This window comes from Strix aluco, chromosome 1 (genome assembly GCF_031877795.1).
Source record: "Strix aluco isolate bStrAlu1 chromosome 1, bStrAlu1.hap1, whole genome shotgun sequence".
In the NCBI taxonomy this organism is placed as follows: domain Eukaryota; kingdom Metazoa; phylum Chordata; class Aves; order Strigiformes; family Strigidae; genus Strix; species Strix aluco.
Window position 1 is genome coordinate 71090909 of NC_133931.1, and position 18525 is coordinate 71109433.

The 18525-nt window shown below is 41.2% G+C and overlaps 1 protein-coding gene across 18 annotated transcripts in view; it reads right to left on the reverse strand.

The window, feature by feature from the left end:
- The window catches only part of LOC141923446 (poly(rC)-binding protein 3-like), a 547877-nt gene that overhangs the window by 41761 nt on the left and 487591 nt on the right, over positions 1–18525 (reverse strand). For all 18 annotated transcript variants that reach the window (XM_074824780.1, XM_074824789.1, XM_074824799.1 and 15 more), the window contains 4 exons: positions 12141–12164; positions 12011–12043; positions 8702–8818; positions 2424–2555 (listed from right to left, as the gene is read on the reverse strand). In XM_074824780.1, the coding sequence (XP_074680881.1) occupies positions 2424–2555; positions 8702–8818; positions 12011–12043; positions 12141–12164 (306 nt within the window). The remainder of the gene's footprint in view (positions 1–2423; positions 2556–8701; positions 8819–12010; positions 12044–12140; positions 12165–18525) is intronic.

Consider the following 18525-nt stretch of genomic DNA (forward strand, 5'->3'; position numbering starts at 1 on the left):
ATTAGGCTTATCAAAACACCTATTTGGTCAAACTTTATCCTTTTACTTCCTTGTACTAGACTAATAGGCAATTGCTTCTGAAACTATGCTCACCAGAATAATCACTTCAGTTATTTAATGTACACAGGCCAACAGACCAATCTCACCTTTAAAAAATCTATGTCCTAAAAGCACTCACTCAGTGCTCTGGATAAGGTTACCAATATTTAAAATAAAATCCAAAGTACTGACAGCTGTAAAATCTAGAGCTAAGTACTCACCAGCACACGATTCACACTCACGCCTGCTCCTATTTTAATGTAACTAAGAAATCAGCTGGATTCCTGCTGCCTGACAATTCTCCTGGACACCTAAGAGATCTGTAACAACCAAGAGAAATCATGTCTTGTGGCTGAGGTCACCTCCGACTGTGTGCTCTGACAGTAGCTCTGGCTCCTTCAGTGGCAAGGCTTTAGCCTGGCTTCGCCTGCTGCCTGCCAGACACGAACTGCTGCGAACACCAACAGTCTGGTGGATGTCCAGAATCTGAGCCAGAAATGTCCCATGCATAAGGAAAACTGAACACCTTCCTTCTACCCAGAAAACGCACTTCAACACACAAGTATCTTCTACCATCTATACAAAGTTCTCTGACAAAGCTTTTTGGGGATTAAAGAAATTGAGAGAGAGGGTTTCCTGTGACCCTAACATCTGCACAGAAAGAATGTTTTCTTCCCCTCAGTGTCATCAAGCAACTCCTTTCTTCCACACCTCTAAAGCTTGTTTGACTGTAAGGACTACTGAGAGGCATAGCTCCCGGACTCTGATAAAAAATAACAGATTCCAAGAAAAAAAAAAATCTGATTTGTAATTGCTTTTTATTTGCAGGTCTCAGTAAGCACAGAGACTCCCTTCAAACTGCAGAGCTCTCAACTGTTTTTCTGTGAGTTTACAGCAGACAAACTATGCGTGTTTCCATGAACACAGTTTACAAAGCAATAGGCACATGGAGGGACAACATGTTGTTTGCTTGGCAACAAAAACTCTGAAACAGCTTTTGGCAGCTCTGTCAGCTAATGGAAGCAGTACACACTGCTTTTACTTCCCTGTATGCAAGGAGAGAAAAGACCCTTTCAGTGATGGCCAAATTCTGAAAGGCGAAGATAAGCCTTCAGAGGGAACTTTGTTAAAAAAAACCTCCTGGGACAACCAAATTGGAATCTGAATGAAATAATTTGGAAGATCTTGAAAGTCTTGAAAGGATGAGACCCTTAACTGTCCTCTATCATCTCCTTTACTTCCAAAGCTACCATAAACTACCATTTCATAGCAAATGCTGGATATAAAATTTTGATTGAAGTATTTTACACTCCTTTTTGACATTTGATCAAATTTTCTTTGATAGAAAAATATCTGTTAACTTCTTTTCACATTTCAAATGAAAACATAAAATCTCACTGAAACCTACTGTCTTGAATCTACATTTTAGATACAAAAGTAAGTTTCACTTTGGTCAAGCCTGTCAAAAGCTTTTGTTTTGACACAATCAAATAAAAAATTTGTTCAACATGTTATCTTGATATTCAACACCTCATTCTATGTTGGAATGAATACAAATTTAGAAGGAGTACTGTCACTTTCTCCAGAATAAAAATCCATTTTTCTGAAAGGTCCTATTCAGATTTTGTCTATATAACTGAGCATGCACCTAATTTTCTTGTTTGACTGATTACAAACATTGGATCCTTGGCGTGGCATGTGCTATGTTGTTACAGTCATGTATAGAAGAATTAAAACTGTCACTGTATGGTAATTTTTGCATTTTCTGGTTAAAGGAAAAAGTGACCACTAGCACAGCATATTGCATGAATACCTTTCGATAAAGTCTGGATTAAAAAAAAGTCAATACGGGTTTGGAATACATGAAATCAGGTCACCTGTGGCACAGTGAAATTAGGGAGAAACAGGAAAGGAGTATGAAAATGGATTTTTTCTAAAAAGTAGATCAAGCATTTGATCTACTAACCTGGACTCCCCAGCGATACTCAGGCCCTTCTCTGGCTGCAAGGGCAGTAACTAATTTGGAAATAGAAGCAACGCTCCAACTTGGGATCGCCTGAGTATTGCCGGGAAGGGGCTGTGCACGAAGAGAACTGGACGAGCTATTTCTGTTGCTAAACTGTTGCTTTGCTAAATTGTGCATCGGAGACTAATATGTAAAGCTGTTTCTTTATTTCACATACGGTCTTTAGCTTCGAGGAAGGTAGAAAGGTACAGTTGTGCTGGGCCCCTGCTTCCCCCAGAGCCAGGCTTTTCCAGGCCTTTCACTCAGCACGTGCTCACAGTTGTGCGATGAGCAAAGTGCAAGTGGCCCATGGTGGCAGAGCACACTGTGGTAGGACGCTGAGTTAGGCAGTGTTCCTGGCAGACATCCCAAGACTTACCTCCCTGATTTCTTTGATTTTGGAACCTCCTTTTCCTATGAGGGATCCACACTGACTTGCCGGGACGACGAGCCGCAGTGTCACAGGTGGTTTGCTTGTCACCGTGCTGTTTGTCATTGAAGCGTTTATGTCCTGTAATCACAACGTCAGAAAGAATTAGTGGAGGATTTGTCATTCCTGGTAAGGACTGAAGGGCTCAGAGCAAACGCCCAAGCTGTTCGTGAAGACCTGGGGAGCGTGCAACCAGGTGTGGTTTGTTTCTGTTGCAGGTAAAGCCGCCGGCTCTGCTGTGAGCACGAACAGCACAAGCAGCTTGTGCTAGAGGAACCCTTTTGCTGTCTGGTGTTGCAGGTCCACACTGCAGGACCAGAGGACAGTCTCTGAGGCAAGATGAGGAGCAGGAGGAGGTGGTGTCTGTCATTAGACCCGCCAAAGCAGATGGAAAAGATAAAGAGGCTTTTGAGTTCACAGGCCCTCAAATCCTGATTTGGTGTCTTTTCCACCATCTCAATGAGAACACTTCTACTAAACAATAAGTTACATTTCACGCAATTTCTTGTCAGTTTTGATACAAAGAAAAAAGGTTAAAAATGGGAATGACAAAGAATCTGTGAATAATCTGAAGCAGAGAAAATCAGATTATTTTGAGAATTTGCTGCCCCTGCGTTTTAATTTCTTTTCTGTAGCAGATGCATAAATATTTGCAGTGTTACATAATTTCAAAAATCTCTTGCATCACAGTTATGTAACCAGAGTACAAGGAGCTCAGCAGAACAGCAATTACCTGTATCCAGGTAAAGTAACCCATATCTGTGTATCTCATCCAATGAGACTACACTGCAGGTTTTCATCAACATTTCAATACACTACTTGTTGCAAGGTTTACATTGTTTTAAACACATTTTGATAGTTCAAAATCTTCTAGGCAAGACAAAACAATCCCTCGTAATGTCTTACATCACAGAGGAAAAGATAAAGCTTATCTTCCCACTGATCAATGGGATGCTGTTGAGAGCATCACAAAACAAAAAAGCCTCAAGCTACATAGCACCTGTCCAACAACTCATGAGAATCTCAATGTGGTTTGCTAACAGTATCTGTGAGCTGAAATGAGCATCTCATCCATCTGTGAGGTGGCATGGCACAGCTATTACACCCTTTACAGAAATGCTACCTGAAAGGACACAAATGACAGAAAACATGCATTTCATATTCATTTAACTCATTTATGATGCAACAAGAGTTCCAGCAGACAGAACTGATGTGTTTCCCCACATTTTCGCGTATCAAGACTACCACATGTTAACAAAAAAAAGTGCCTATACTGTGTGATCAGGACCCTGAATTAAAAAAAAAAACAACAAACAAGCAGTTTAAACAACTCTGCACGCCTTGTTGAATTGGTGGGGGAGCTCAGTGACACCAGCACTGATACCTGCAGTAACTCTGCATTTGTGATGGCAGCATTATTCCATCCGAGAAATGGATCAGTGTGACCTTGCTTAGCTTAAAAGAGAAGAAAAAAAGTCTTGAACGGAATGAGGCATTGCTGCATGCCACAAGACAGCTATCAAATCATTCCTCTGCCAGCCAGTAACTCACATTTTGTTTAGTGCCTGTGTCAGTGAGAGATAATCCAAAATAAAGCAAGAGGGATAACGGAATTTTGCAGGCACCCATGTATCTGAAATAAAGTCCAAGCCAAGCCAATTTTTCAGCTGGAAGATGCCATCTCACTATATCATGTTTGTGCCAAGTGGAGGCACACCATCATCCAGATGTAGGTAAATAACCCTCTTAAGCCACCCAGCATGACCCTCATAATATCTCCTACTTCCATATCATATGTGGCCTGGCCTCAAAGCCTTCACTGCGCTTACTGCCTTCAAATGCACTTCACAAAAATTCGAAGACGCTTTTCTCTTTATTTTCTCCTCATCATTTAAAAAGAGCAAAATCTAAATATGCAGGCTCAGCAGTGTGGGGTGCATAATGGAGTTAGTTCAGCTTAAAATCATAACAAAAGAGAAATGAACAGAAAAATTCCCCTCTAGAACTGCAGGCTCCCACTGGCTGGAGACCTCACAGAACAGTCATCTTTCAAACTGGGAGATTCCTATTTCTTTAACCTCTGTCTTTCTGTGGCACTGCATCCATTTCCTCAGGGCTCTGGCAGACACTAGAGCCAGACCTTGCATGGCTTTCTGCCTGCTTGCCTGGGCTGCTCCTCAGCCAGGATGGGCTAACTGGGAGCCTAGAAATGGTAGGGGAGCCAGCTCCCAGTGTTGAAGCCTTGCAGCATCTCCAGCTCCTGGCATCCCACAAGGTAAGCAAATCTGGCAGCTTGGAAATCTATCAAACCTCCAGGGAAAAATGTAGCAATATTCTTCTTTATTGGGTTCCAAATTAAAATGTTAAACCTGCCAATTTCCACAGCAAGTACGAGTCTGTGAGGTGGCTCCTCACTTTGTAATGACCACCACAGGATTTACCTTAGTTGTAGCAGCAGGAGATAGCATTTGTCAAAAAGGCATCATCTCAATTGCTTTAATCACCTTGCCCTTCTCTCCTCCTTATTCCCAGAGCTGAGCAATTTCTTCACAAATATTTGAGGATGAACAAGGATTCCACCAAACTTTCTCTTATTTATTTGGAGAAGGTCTGACCACTGAGGTCTGCCTGCTGGTTTTTCCAGCACTTAACTACCACATGCTTCTATTGGATTATGCATATTTATACCCAAAACTAGAGCTGTCCCACTCACCAGTGAACTTACATTTGCATTTCTTAGGTCTCAGCCTCCAGTCTGGAAATCACTGCTCTAAAATGTCCTCTCTTGCAACTCCAGCGGTCTGCCTGGTTTACTGCCATTTTTTAACATCTCTCTTTTTCCTCTGCAGTGAATACTTTAGTTGTTTATGTAATTACCTACCTAGCTGGCAAATTCATCATCAGGCTGCTAGCAAATCAACTTTTATTAGGAAGGCTGTCAAAGCAGAGTAATATAAGGCTGAAGAGCATCCGTACAGAGAACACTCTTCCAGATCTTGCCTTTTTTCCTCTTTCTGACTCATTTTGAGATTTTTGCTAATGTTAGAAAAGCATTCCAGGGCTCCCACGTCTTCCTAGACCTGCCTATCCCCAGCTATACAGCTGTAGGGTTGAAATTAAGGGTTCAAGGGCTTCATGTCAAAATGCTTCGTGTGGGCGTGCATAGCAAATACCAAAAAATCCCTCAAACTGTCAGTCTCACACATGTATCTTTTTTGTTCTGTTTGAAGGTAGCTGCAATAACCAGAGCTGGGCCAGGCACTGTCTGCTCTTGGATTTTCAATTTTTTAAATGGCTGAAGAAATCTCCAACAAAAAGACATGCATAAAAAATAACATTTGGTAGCTAGCTCATTTGTAATTTCTGAAACATTACTTTATTTTGCCTCCAAAGTGTTACAGTTATCTCATTTTATTGACAGGAATAATTATAGGAAACCTAACTGATTATATGAGACATTTTTCTTTACCACTGTTTTTTTAAATATACCAGAAGCCAATTATATTAAAACTAAATACAGATATTTCAGAATATAACCGCAGTACCTTATCTGCAGGGAACGCTAATACCCCTTTGCTAATATGCACATGAAGAGTCCAGACTACCCTCTAAAATCTACAAGGGCAAATATGCATAAAATCCAGTCAGATGCCTGAATTTCGGATTTCTTTGCCTGTTGCTAGCTACAGCACTTTCAAAGACAACGTGGTGTTGGGTGGTAGGGTGGGGAATCTGATGCTGTGCAGTGTTTGATGTTTTTATGAGAAATGCAGCATAATTTCCACTGAGTACTTGTTTTGGTGGGAACTAGCAGGGATTATCTTTGTTAATGATTCCCTCAGCATTTTTCAGAATAAGACCTTGAGCAGGACATGTTTTTCATGTAGAGGCTGCTCGCTCCAGGTCTCCATAGATTGGAGGGTATGGTACCATACACGAAACTGCCTCTTAAGCTAGAAGAAACAGGGATTGGTACAAGATGGGTAGGAGATAAAGTTGAGAAGAAGATGACAACAGGTGGTTTTAAAATTGGGCTGGAGACAATTATTTGTTTGGTTCTGCAGGATTCAACCTCAATGTCGTTATTATCTTATTAATAACTGGTAAGGAAAAAAAAATAGCATTTTTATAAAATATACCATGTCACAAAACCAGGGTACTTTATCAACATGTTGAGAGATTGGAATATCACAAAGGAAGATCTGAAAACCCATGAAGGATTGGAGAAATATAAATGGGATTAATATTTGCAGTAGAAAAAAAAAGGGTCCTTTGTCTGAGGGCTGACAGGAATGTCTGCCAAGACCAAAGAAGTTCCTACTGAAAACACCTGAGCAGGAGCTGGGGATACCCGCCAGGCACAGCATGGTTGCGTGCAAAGCATTACACTAGTAGGAGGTGAGGCATTTCCAGCAGCGGTAGGGATATGTTGGCGTGATTGCCAGGACAGAGGACTGTTAGTGCCATTAAATAAGCCCTTGTGGAACTTCATTTGCAACCTGTCCACAATTAACACATACATTTAATACAAACTGTAATTGGGAAAAGGTAGAAAGGGAGTACTAGTGTCATGGGAGGGTGGGGAATGCAACCTTTGAAAGACTGAGCTTGCCTCACTTACTCTGGCAAAAGCAAGGGTGTGAGAGAATAAGACTGCCTTCTAAAAATATGTCTAAGAGGGGAATCCTCAGGGATGAAGGCGAGAATTGTTTAAACTAAAGGCCAGTGCTGGCACAGGAACAAAGTTGCATAAACTGCTCATGAATAAATTTAGGTGAGGAGTGAAAAGAAGGTGTCTAATTATCAGAGAACTGAGGTTGTGGAATCAGTATCAGGAACTAGAAACAAAAATCTTAACTTGTTTTTGATCTTACTATGAAGAAGATTCCAAGACATACTGCTTATGCTAGAAGATAACTGCATCTGATGACCCACAAGCTCTCTTCTAGTCTTGTTACTCTAAATGTGAACAATCACCTTGGGTAAATAAAGGCACATGCTGATATTTCCCATCAATGCTGGCATCTCACAGTGCTATGGGGAGATGAGGAGACTAACCTCACTGACTTGGAGAAATAAGTACTCTTAAGAAAGGGATTCAAATCCCTCTAGTTTAATCACTGATGGACATAGACCCTTTCTCCTGATGCAGGTGATTCAGTCCAACCATCTGCAGACTCTTCCTTTAGCAGAAGGTAAATTGCCTTCTGCTGGGGCCTCTGTCTATCCACAAAGGACAGGAGAGATACCTGGAGTGGACATCTGATTTTCAAGAGTCAAAGGAGTTAAATGCTCTCCTGAGTGACCAGGGTTCATGTTCTGTAGCCTGCTGCCTTTTCTGTGAGGTTTCCCATTAACTGATCCAACTAATTACAGCTGGTTGATGAAACTTGAGGAGATCCCAGTAATTTAGGAGTGCAGTGATAGTATGAGGGATAAGGGTTTTAAACTGGAAGAGGGCAGATTTAGATTAGATATAAGGAAGAAACTCTTTCCTGTGAGGGTGGTGAGACACTGGAACAGGTTGCCCAGAGAAGTGGTGGCTGCCCCTTCCCTGGAAGTGTTCCAGGCCAGGTTGGACGGGGCTTTGAGCAACCTGGTCTAGTGGAAGGTGTCCCTGCCCATGGCAGGGGGATTGGAACTAAATGATCTTTAAGGTCCCTTCCAACCCAAACCATTCTATGATTCTATGATATCTGCACAGAACGGTAATTCTATAGTAAATTGAGCACCCTCTTGCTTCACTTACTCTTAGTGCCATTATTTTAATTAATTTTAAAAGCCAAGCTTTAAATATGGTAATCGGCAATCATATAATTGAATGAATTATATATTCATTTTGACATATATAACATTTACATCAATACCAAATGGAATCATATAAAAACAGAGCTAAAAGTTAGGCAATTATTCTTACCAAATCAAACCCACAATGGGACCAGAAATTTTCCAAGACATTTTTCCTACCATTAGTGCACATTACTAGCAGCAATTGCTTTTCCCTGAAGCCTCCAAAAAGCAAAAGAAATGATCAAACAGCTTGTAAATTGACCCATTATTTTTCTTTAGCGTTACTGCCAAAAGCATTTATAAAAATACAACCACTTTCATTGCTATTAAATAGAACATTAAACAAATCATGTTTAACATTAAAGCAAACATGAGAAAATTCAAACAATGTTTTTATTTCAACTTGAAGAGAGAAAAAAAGTATTTTATTTGCTTACCTCTTCAAATTTTAGTGCAATCATAGAAAAAGCTTTAAAAATTGCGTCTGTTGGGCCTGTTATTGTCACAATTCTCTCTGGACAGGAGCCTTCTGAAATATTGATTCGAGCACCACTCTGTCAAAAAGAACAAATATTTTTCAAATTTATACTTCCTGGGGAGCAAACTATGTAAGATTAGGGATACAGTTTGGGAAGGAATATCTTGAGGCATCTAGTTCACTGCCCTGCTACTGCAGCCCCAACATCATACAATTTCAGCATAAACTGATCACACTCCAAAAATTCATCTAACTGCGGGAAGCCGGATTCTGTCTAGGTAAATACTTATACAGCCTTCATCACAGTATGCAAATAGCGCTTCTGCAACTCAAAGTTGCAAATAATTGCATAATCAGGTCTCTTCCCTTCCCTCTTGCAGGGTTAACCTCAAGTAGGACGGGAGCTGAAGAATTTCAGATGAGGTTGTTGTTTTCAGGGAGCATCAGCATCTCCCAGGAAAGATGCACCTTTTTGGTTCAGAGACCCAAAGGCAGGGCTTGATCTCCCTAGCTGGGGCATTGCTTTGCACTGTGGAGAAGGTTCCTTATAGATGTGTTTCCTGTGAAGGCAGTCAATTAATATGCACTGAACAACCCTTTAAAAGACTAGTGATAGGACAGGCCAAGAGTAATGGTGTTATCTCCTTAAGGCAAGGAGCCTGCTGGGAGGAGCTGGAAAACCTAAGTCTTGGAGATAAGCCAGCACGACTCTGAGGTATACTTAGTCCCCTTTATGTCACTGTGCCAGTGCAGAGAAAAATGTTAAACTGGATGTAAATATATTTAAGAGGATCTTGGTAAAGATAATGATCAAAGCCAGTTCAGGTAAGACCCACCCTATGCTTTCCCTGAGGTTTCAAGCATGGAAATGTGTTAATGCAGTCTAACAAGCCACTGGAGCCTCAACTCATCCACAGGCACTGACCTTTTCAAGGATCTGGGCCTGTAGAAAATGTGAGATAATCTGGGTTAATTTGGCCCTTTGCCTTCAAGGTTACCATGAATCAGGCAACATGCTGTGTGTCTGAGCCCTTATTCATGTGCACGCTTCCCGCTCAACAGCAAGGTATTTCCCCATATGACAGCAACCAAACACAACAAAAAAAATTAACCCAACACTGTGGATAGAAAAATCTTGCTGCCACAGACTTGGCTGCCAGACATACTCAGCGTTTATACGTAAGAAAGGGCAGCAGGCACTTCTTCTGACAGGCCAACCTGAGTGGGACTTGCCCTCATCAAACACCAGCACTGGATCAGGAAGATCAGGGTCAAGGGCTTGTTCATGATGGTGGCAATGTCCGGTGGCTGCTGCCAGCACACACGAACCCAGGGCCATGGAACTCAGCCAGGCAGGGAGCATGCCAGGTGCCATGCTGGGCAGAGCTGCCTGCAGCCGGCAGGCCTGCCCGTCCCATGGACGCCTTTACGTGAAGCATGGCTCGTCCTTTGAAACCAGAACCATGGGAGCTTGTCTGAAAGATCGCTCCACTGTGGATCGGTGGCAGCCAAAATTCACAGATGTTACTCTTCCAGTAGATGACTGGTCAAAACAGAGCTATGGCAATTAAAATGTTATGAGGCAGCCTCCATATCTGTGTAGGAAGTTAACAATCACAGGGCACAAAAATGAGGTTTTTGTACTTTTCTTTAGGCCCAAAGTTGTCTCTGACATCTCCCCGATGACAGAGAAAGACAGAGTTGCATTTCATTCCATGAAACTGTGGCATGCAACTTGCCACATCTGTCAGGAAAGCAAAAAAATAGTTACATTTTGCTTTTAAAAAAGTACTGAAGAAGGTAGTTACTTAAAGAAAAACCAGGTTATCATCACGTGGAGACATTGCCTCTCCTGCATATTATGCATATAATTCCTTTATTTTAAAAAATCAACTAAACAAATACAGCCTCTTGTGACCACACGTACATGACAGTAGGTTTTCAGGAGTGGAAGAAGTACATTTGATATTTATCTTGAAAAACTAGCTAGGGATCATAACTCTTCTCTAAGATGTTTAACTAAGAAGTCAGGAGCATTCTCCAGTGATGGCTTCCCTTTTGTGCATGCAATTTATATCCAAAGACATCTGCCCAGGATCATAATTAATAATTAAACTAAAATGTGTTTAATCAACTGGCAGGATTACCTAGTATATTTGAAACATTTTTTTCTTGTATTTTTTGTGAAGTCTTAGCAAATGTACTTATGTGTGAAAACATGGGTGAAAGCTCTTATCATCAAAAAAGGAGCTCTGAACTCAGTCAGCCTGAGAATGAACACCCTATTGTGCATACTTAAAGATGGATCTCAACAATTTTATTTACTACAAATACTTTGAGATTTCCCAGCTACAGACCTTCCATCAGTGTATAAAACAACAAAGCAGCTGATGTAGTAATGCACTGCAGATTTACCAGAACCAAACTGACTTTTCTTGAGGCATCCTCTATACACTTTGCACTCCTAAAGTTTTACACAGTAGGATTGTCTTTTGACTTATGCTTTTAGCACTTGCTTCAAAGAAGGAAAATTACATGGATCTCCAGGTAAGATGAACTGCCTTGCAGGACAAGTGTGGGTCTGTAACCTTCACCTGGGCACAATCCTCTGAAAACAGTGCAGTTTGCTCTGTGGCAGGGAAAGAAGCCTGCCAACACCGGGGAGACTGAGGTTCACGCAGTGCCCTGTTTTATTTAGCCTTTTTCTGTTTACAACCTTTTCAAAGGGTGTGAATGGCAGGTGTGCAGGTCTGCCCTGTCCACATCTTACTCACAGCTGCAAACCAATAAAAAGTTAAGGCTTTGTCAAGACATGGCAGAGGGATACTTTGCTTCATGCAAGTCTGGCTCCAGCTCTGCTGAAGCTTGTGTCTACCCTCAAACTTTACACAACGTCAATCTAATGATTGGTTTCAGATTTTGGAAACTCTCTACCAGGAGGTCAACCCACATGCAGGACTGATGCTGGTATAAGGAAGATACAGTGGTTTTGATGCACAGAATCATGCTGGCTAAGCTGTTCTTGAGATAAGACAGCAGCAGACATATTGCTATGGGAATGAAAGACTCCAGACTGCTGGGGCGATAAGGAGGTTACATTAACAACAATGTTTAATTTAGGCCAGCACATTTACACACCACCAGTTGCAAAGAATGGTGATATTAAATTAACTGCCCACTTGATGGCAGTGTCGGTCTGTACACGCTGAATTTCCCTGTTTTCTGAGCTGGAAAGAAAGGCAAGTAAAGACATCAAGGCTTGTCTTACCTCCTCCCTCATCTTCTTAACTGTCTCACCTTTCTGTTAAAGAAACAGAAGAAAGTTAGCCTGGGCTGATGAATTGAACTGATATACAATATTTTGACATGAAAATAAAGAGAGAAAGTAATTTCCTGACCTTTCCGATAATGCTTCCAACCTCCTGAAACAGAAAAAAAAAGACATGGTGAATGATAACAATTCACTACAAAAGAGCATTTGCTCTGTTCCTAAGCTATTTCACCATCACTTATTTCAAACCTGCAACGTGAAGCATAGCCCCCTTCCATTGTTGCTGTATACAAATATGCCATGTTAGATACAAAGGGGTAGGTTGAAAATGTGGCTCTGCAGCTTACTGATTGTGCAGGAAAAATACCTTTAACAGAAACTGATCTTGTAGTTACAGATCAATCCTGCTACTAAAAACACAGATAAACCCCTATCAGGGAATGAAAAGTTCAAAAATAATAGAACCACACAACCTGCTAGAGAAAATGGGATATAATACAAGCATCAAAATAATTGCTGATTTCTCCGAGGGCAGGCATTTACCCTCTTTACACCATGTAATAGCTAGAGCTAAATTTCCATGCTACCAAGTGTTATTGTGTAAACACCTGGTGGCCTGTCTTAATCTCCCTATTAAGCACTTACAGAACAATAATTGCTAATCACTTTTTAGGGATTTGGGAATTGCTACTGAGCTCCCACAATCTTCCATGAAGGGACAGAAAATACTGAGAAATGTGCCTGTGAACTTACAATAGGGGAACAATTTGGCAGTTCTGGCAACATCCCAAAGGTTAAAAGCTTGGTGAATAAAACCAACAGGTAGCAAAAATGAAGCTACTACCTCTAAAATGAATAGTCTGGACATGTTACACAAATCATGCAGGTGTGATGTCGTACTGGTAGTCATCTGATGGAGAGGAGAACAGCTAAAGGAAAATAAACTCCTTTCCTGTACTCGGCTTATGAAATCTACTTCAACAGTTAAAGACTGTCTCACATGGCTGATCTGCCCCAGATACATGATATACCATTCCCCTCCCCCCGACCCAGTCTATGTACTTAAGTCTGACCCATCCTGAAACACAGTCCAAAGAGTAAGATTTAAAAATTGTCCTCCATTGCTCTGTCCAACGATGGACTCATGATAAAGTGGTAGTAACTTTGAGTGAAGTAGAGAACTACCTGCAGTGACCTTGAAAGAGCTATTTCTCACCAGAAGGTTATTTATAAGATCATAATATGAAGCTGCTTGTGCTTGCAACTCTTCACAAGCTGCTCACAAGATGTAAAGACTTTTCAGTCAGAAGACGACCTATCTCAATTAAGAACTTTGCCATACGGTTCCTTTGCGCTTTCTGCAAGTCTGCACATAACACCAGACTGAGAGGAACAGTCAATACACTGCTGGACATGGCTGCTATTTGGAGTCACCTAAACAGGCTGCAGAAATGGGCTGAAAGAAACCTCAGGGAGCATAACAAAGTCAAATGAAAAGTACTATGTCTGGGACAGAACAAGCCCACGCAGCAGAACAAGTTGAGCAAAAACTTGCTACGTACAAACTGGCTTTGCAGAAAAAGTCCTGAGGGTCCCAGTGTACAACTCTGAGTACATGAGTGCATCAGCAGTGCATCCCTGATCACACAAATGCTGGGCTGTATTAGCAAGACTGTAGCCAGCAGGCTGGGGCAAATGATTCTGGCCTTCTCCTTGTGTTTGTGAGACCGTGCCTGGAAGATTGTGTCCTGTTTTGGGATCCCAGTACAAGACAGACAAGGACACACTGAAATTAAACCAGTGCAGGGCCACCAAGATGGTCAGGGGACCAGAGCACAGGACACATGAGGAGAGGCTGAGAGAACTGCGTTTGTTCACCCTTAGGAAGAGAAGACTTGGGGGTATCTTATTGTAGCGTACAATAAGGAAAGCAGGTTGCAACATCAAATTCCTACTTAGTACGAGGAAAAAACTTTTCACCATGGGGATGGCTGGACATTGGAACAGGCACCCAGAGAAGCTGTGGAGTCTCCATCCTTGAAGGTGTCCAAACCCAGCCTGGGCAAGGCCCTGAGCAACCTGTTCCAATGGGATCTGCTTGATTCAGGAGACCAGACTGGAGACCTTTGCGGGTCCCTTCCAACCTCCATGGGTCTGTGATTCTTCAAGCACAGTCTTACACTCACTGAAGTCAATGCCTAACTATCTACAAAGTTCCTCAACCCAGTGAAGCCCCTTCTCAGGCTAATTTTCAAACTTTACTTTTTGTGTTCCTCATGTCCCCTTTTTATTTCCCTTCCTACTTCTCTTCCAAAATGGGATTCTGCTCTCTTGTACATACTGACCAGAGAACAGGTATTATCCAGATAGCCATTGCAAATCTTCCAGAAGTAGTTCTGCTTTGCAAACCTATAGTTCTGCTGGCTGATGTGCAGTAGACCTTCACACATCACACAGCTGCGCGACTGTTCTTGGTAAATCTTCCTGTGTCGATCTGGGACTGTGAGACATCCGTAAATCTGCACATACAATGCAAAGAAGAAGCTCTGTGCAAAGAGGAGTGAATGAAGTAGACTCACTGCAGTTTTGTGTCTTGTGACCAAATTATCCCATGTCTCTTAATATGTGGGTTTAGGTCATGTCTCTTCCCGTGGCTGAGACATATGTACCAGCGTGCTGTGTAGGCTCTCTAATAAGGTTCAGCTTTTTTGTTAGCAGTGACACAAATTTGGGACACTCATTCCACAAAATTTTTAAGATCTTACTATTTTTTAATATTATCACTGCAACTCTGCCAACCTGCCTGTAACTGTTGAATGGGATTAAACAATACAGGGAGTAAGAGTCTCAATGATGGTTAAGCCTTGGGAACCCCTCATGTCTAGTAGTTCCTATCTGCCCACTCAGCACATTCAGCAGTTTTACCTTGAAAAGTTTTTCCATTCTTCTCAGTCCCAGCTTTCAGAAGTAAATTCTTTCATAAAACAGATTCTTAGGAGGTAGAAGGACCTTTTGGTATGGGTGAGAGTATTGTGTTTCATTTGCTATGGGCAAGCAATTGTATTTCAGTCCATGGTATAATTGCATTTTTTGTACACCTGAAGTTTCATTACAAGCTGTAGTCCTGGTCTTAAACCTGCAAGGCTCTTCCAGTATACACTTAGTACAAAATCCATTTGATGCCCCAATCCATTTGATCATTGTGGGTCTTAATGACAGATGCCGCTCTTTCAGAAATGTATGGATGGGTCATGGCTAATATGTACAAAGATATCTTCCTTGGAAATAGGAAAAGATACTTTCTCTCTGAAAATAGAAAAGTACTGTTTGTAGTCCTACTAAAAAAGATGGTCAAACAAAGAAATTGGGAGTATTTAAAAAAGCAGAGTAGAGCATAAAATATTAGGATTCCTAAGCTGCTTGTTCCACTGAAGTCTATGGGACTTTTAGTATTGATTTCAGTGGGGACACGAATTCTACCTGACTGATCATCACCTTGTTATTACCAAAGCATACAAGCTGCTGAAGAACTGAGCAAATGAACAGTGTGAATCCCACTGAGGAAACACATTCTGAGACTGGTGACCAGTTCCTTAGAACATGCTAGCAAATGCCACTGTAAATGCTATGGAGTACTTCAAACCTTCCCCTCCTCAAAGCATGAATTTAAAGCCTGTTCTATAAGGAGGCAGTTTCAAAACATCCAAGCAAATGCCATCTCTCCCTCTGCACTAGGAGCTGGGATTCTGCTTGGAAATGTGAGGGAAGGACACAGGAGGAGAGAGAAACATTAACTTCACATGAATATTCCTAATATTTCCAGAATTTTTGATCCATACAAATCACTAAAAAAAAAAAAAAAAAATCTAGAATGGTTCTAAATGGTGACTTCAGACTTTTTTGGGGCCTTAGCTTTTTCTAGGAAAGCTTCCACAAGTACTGGTGACAACAGGTCATATCTTTAATTATGATGAGAAACCTACTTCAGCCACAGATTAAATCAGAAGACTCTTTAACACCTTGTTCTCCAAACTACCAATGCTACTCCATCAAACCTTTAATATTTCTTTATACAGTCCAATATTTGTTTCATATAGATTCTTATATCACCCTAAATTATGTTTAGTGCTTAATGAGATTCCTAACATCATTTTTATGACACTCAAGTTTTATCAGTATTTCTAGCCAAGGTTACTTTGAGGGCTTAATCTTCTTCAGAAAATGTTTCTAAATCAGCCAGACACCAAACTGTGCTGTAGTTAACTGCATAAGACTGAAGGGATGGGATTTCTGTCACCTACATGAGTTCATTAAAAGTTAGAAGTCTAGTGTAAGCCAGGCACATAGCCTCCTCTGCAGTCCAGGGAGAGAGATAATAGAGGATGTTTTGTTCCCAAAAGAGGAGAGAAGTAGTGTACTCCCAAGGGTTTCATCTTCCTCCATCTGCAGTAGAAGCCCAGACTGACACTAAGATACCTGAAGTTTGGTGAGAGGAATCCTACAGTTGATGTCAAATTCAGCCTCAGTGCAGGTCAGACAGGAGTTTGATTTAGCTGTCCTAGCAAATAATTGCCTACTAGAATATACTAATAACTGTTAAACTATTTGCTGTTTTCCAGTGCTCAGGAATATAAGCTAAAGGTACGTATTTATGATCAATTTCAAACTGATTCATTGACTAACCATCTATGCGTAAACACAGTGGGAAAATAAGTTATATGATAAAAATTACTGGGTTTCATATAATCACATTTCAGTAGCTGATCGAAAAACAGTGCACAGAAAAAAAGAAGTTATAAATGAGGGAACTAAAGCTCAGAGGGAGAAGACAGGTCCAAGGCAACCCGGCAGACTGATGGCAGAGCTAGAAGTGCTACCCAAGCTCCTTGGCCTCAACATATGAACAGCCACCTGCCAGAAGCAGATATGCCAGAGCAACCATGCTGGATGAGCAGGATGCCTCTGAAAAGCTGCAAGTGTGCGTGTGCCTACAGCCACTGATATGTATGTATACACACACACACACACATTTATATATTTGTGTGTGAAGTCAATATATGCATGCAGGCACTAAATAGATAGATAACAATTTTCCTTTAAGAAATGACAGCAATTTGGGGTGACTATCCTGAGATTCATGAAAGGGGCCCAAGTTTCAGATTATGCTGAGTACCCAGCCCAGGTAATGCCTTCCAAAGGGCATAATCTCCAGGTGACAACATCTCTGGCAGGACAGTCTCACATTTGGGCTCCAACAGCGTCACTTTGGAAAACCCCAGGAAAATTTAAAATGTACATGCTGATTTCAGATACCCTGAAAATAATTCTCAAGCCAGGGTGTGTGTGTGTGTGTGTGTGTGAGTTGATTTATGACTATGGTTTTTTTAGTATGCCTTTTCTAATAAAATAGATAAAACAACAAGAGGTGAACCTCACCAACAAACACTGGAAGATTGCTCAGTATTGATAAAGCATATTACTAGCCAACCACCCAATTCATCACAGATAACATGAGGAAAAGCAATGGTAGAACCAGGGGATGGTTTTCATGCTGAAATGCAGCATATAATGTTATTTGCACATCTTACTCATATGAATGGGATGAGTTTTGCTCTTAATGAACACTTGGGGAGTGGTGGAGCCATCAAAGAGCAGAAAGCTGTTTCTGCAGCTTTTGCATCATCCTTGGTGAAGGCAAGGCAGCACCAGCAGAACAAAAGGTGGCAGCAAAGTCTGTGAGCCAAGGCTTTCACAAGGCTCTTGATGGGTGAATGACTAAACAAAGATATAAAACAGGCTGTAGGAGAAAGCTGTTTCCTAATTAATTATCTAGTGTTCCTTTTGAATAACAAAAGAAAGAAATTAGTCATGTTAAGAAAACAAGAGCCTTAACAAACGGTAACAAACCTTGGTTTAAAGAGTAACCATTGATCTGTAAACATAATGTGTGAAATTCCATCATTTTCCTAAGTGTGAGGCTAGTTTAGTAATTACTGCATCCCAGGAAATCAAAACAAAACAGGTAGCTATTCCAGGACCATAGAAAAGCACAGACATTGTTCTATTACCACAGGGTATGCAGCTTCTGTTATCAGCACTATGGAACACTAACCTCACAGAAACACTGAGATAAAGCCATGTCTAGAAGGAAAACACATTTAAGAAATCTAGGAATACATTTAAGAAATACTAAGAATATATACTTTCTCCCCAAAGAATCTGACAAAGCACAGGCCACATCCTAAAGCCTGCAATTTATTCAGGCAATGCTTTGTCTGCACAGACTTACCTGCTTTCTATGAGCAAGGATAAGGTAGAACCAGTAGGACTGGACTCTACAAACAAAAAAGCCTGCTAGAAAACCACTGAAAGGAAAGAAACACAGCCTTCCACGGTGGGGAAGCACATCCGCCAAGGAGGGATCCTGGCAACATCAAACAACATCTGCACTGATAAAGTTTTCCAGACTAGCAGCAGTTGTCTTTCTCCCATCCATAAAGAGGCATAACATA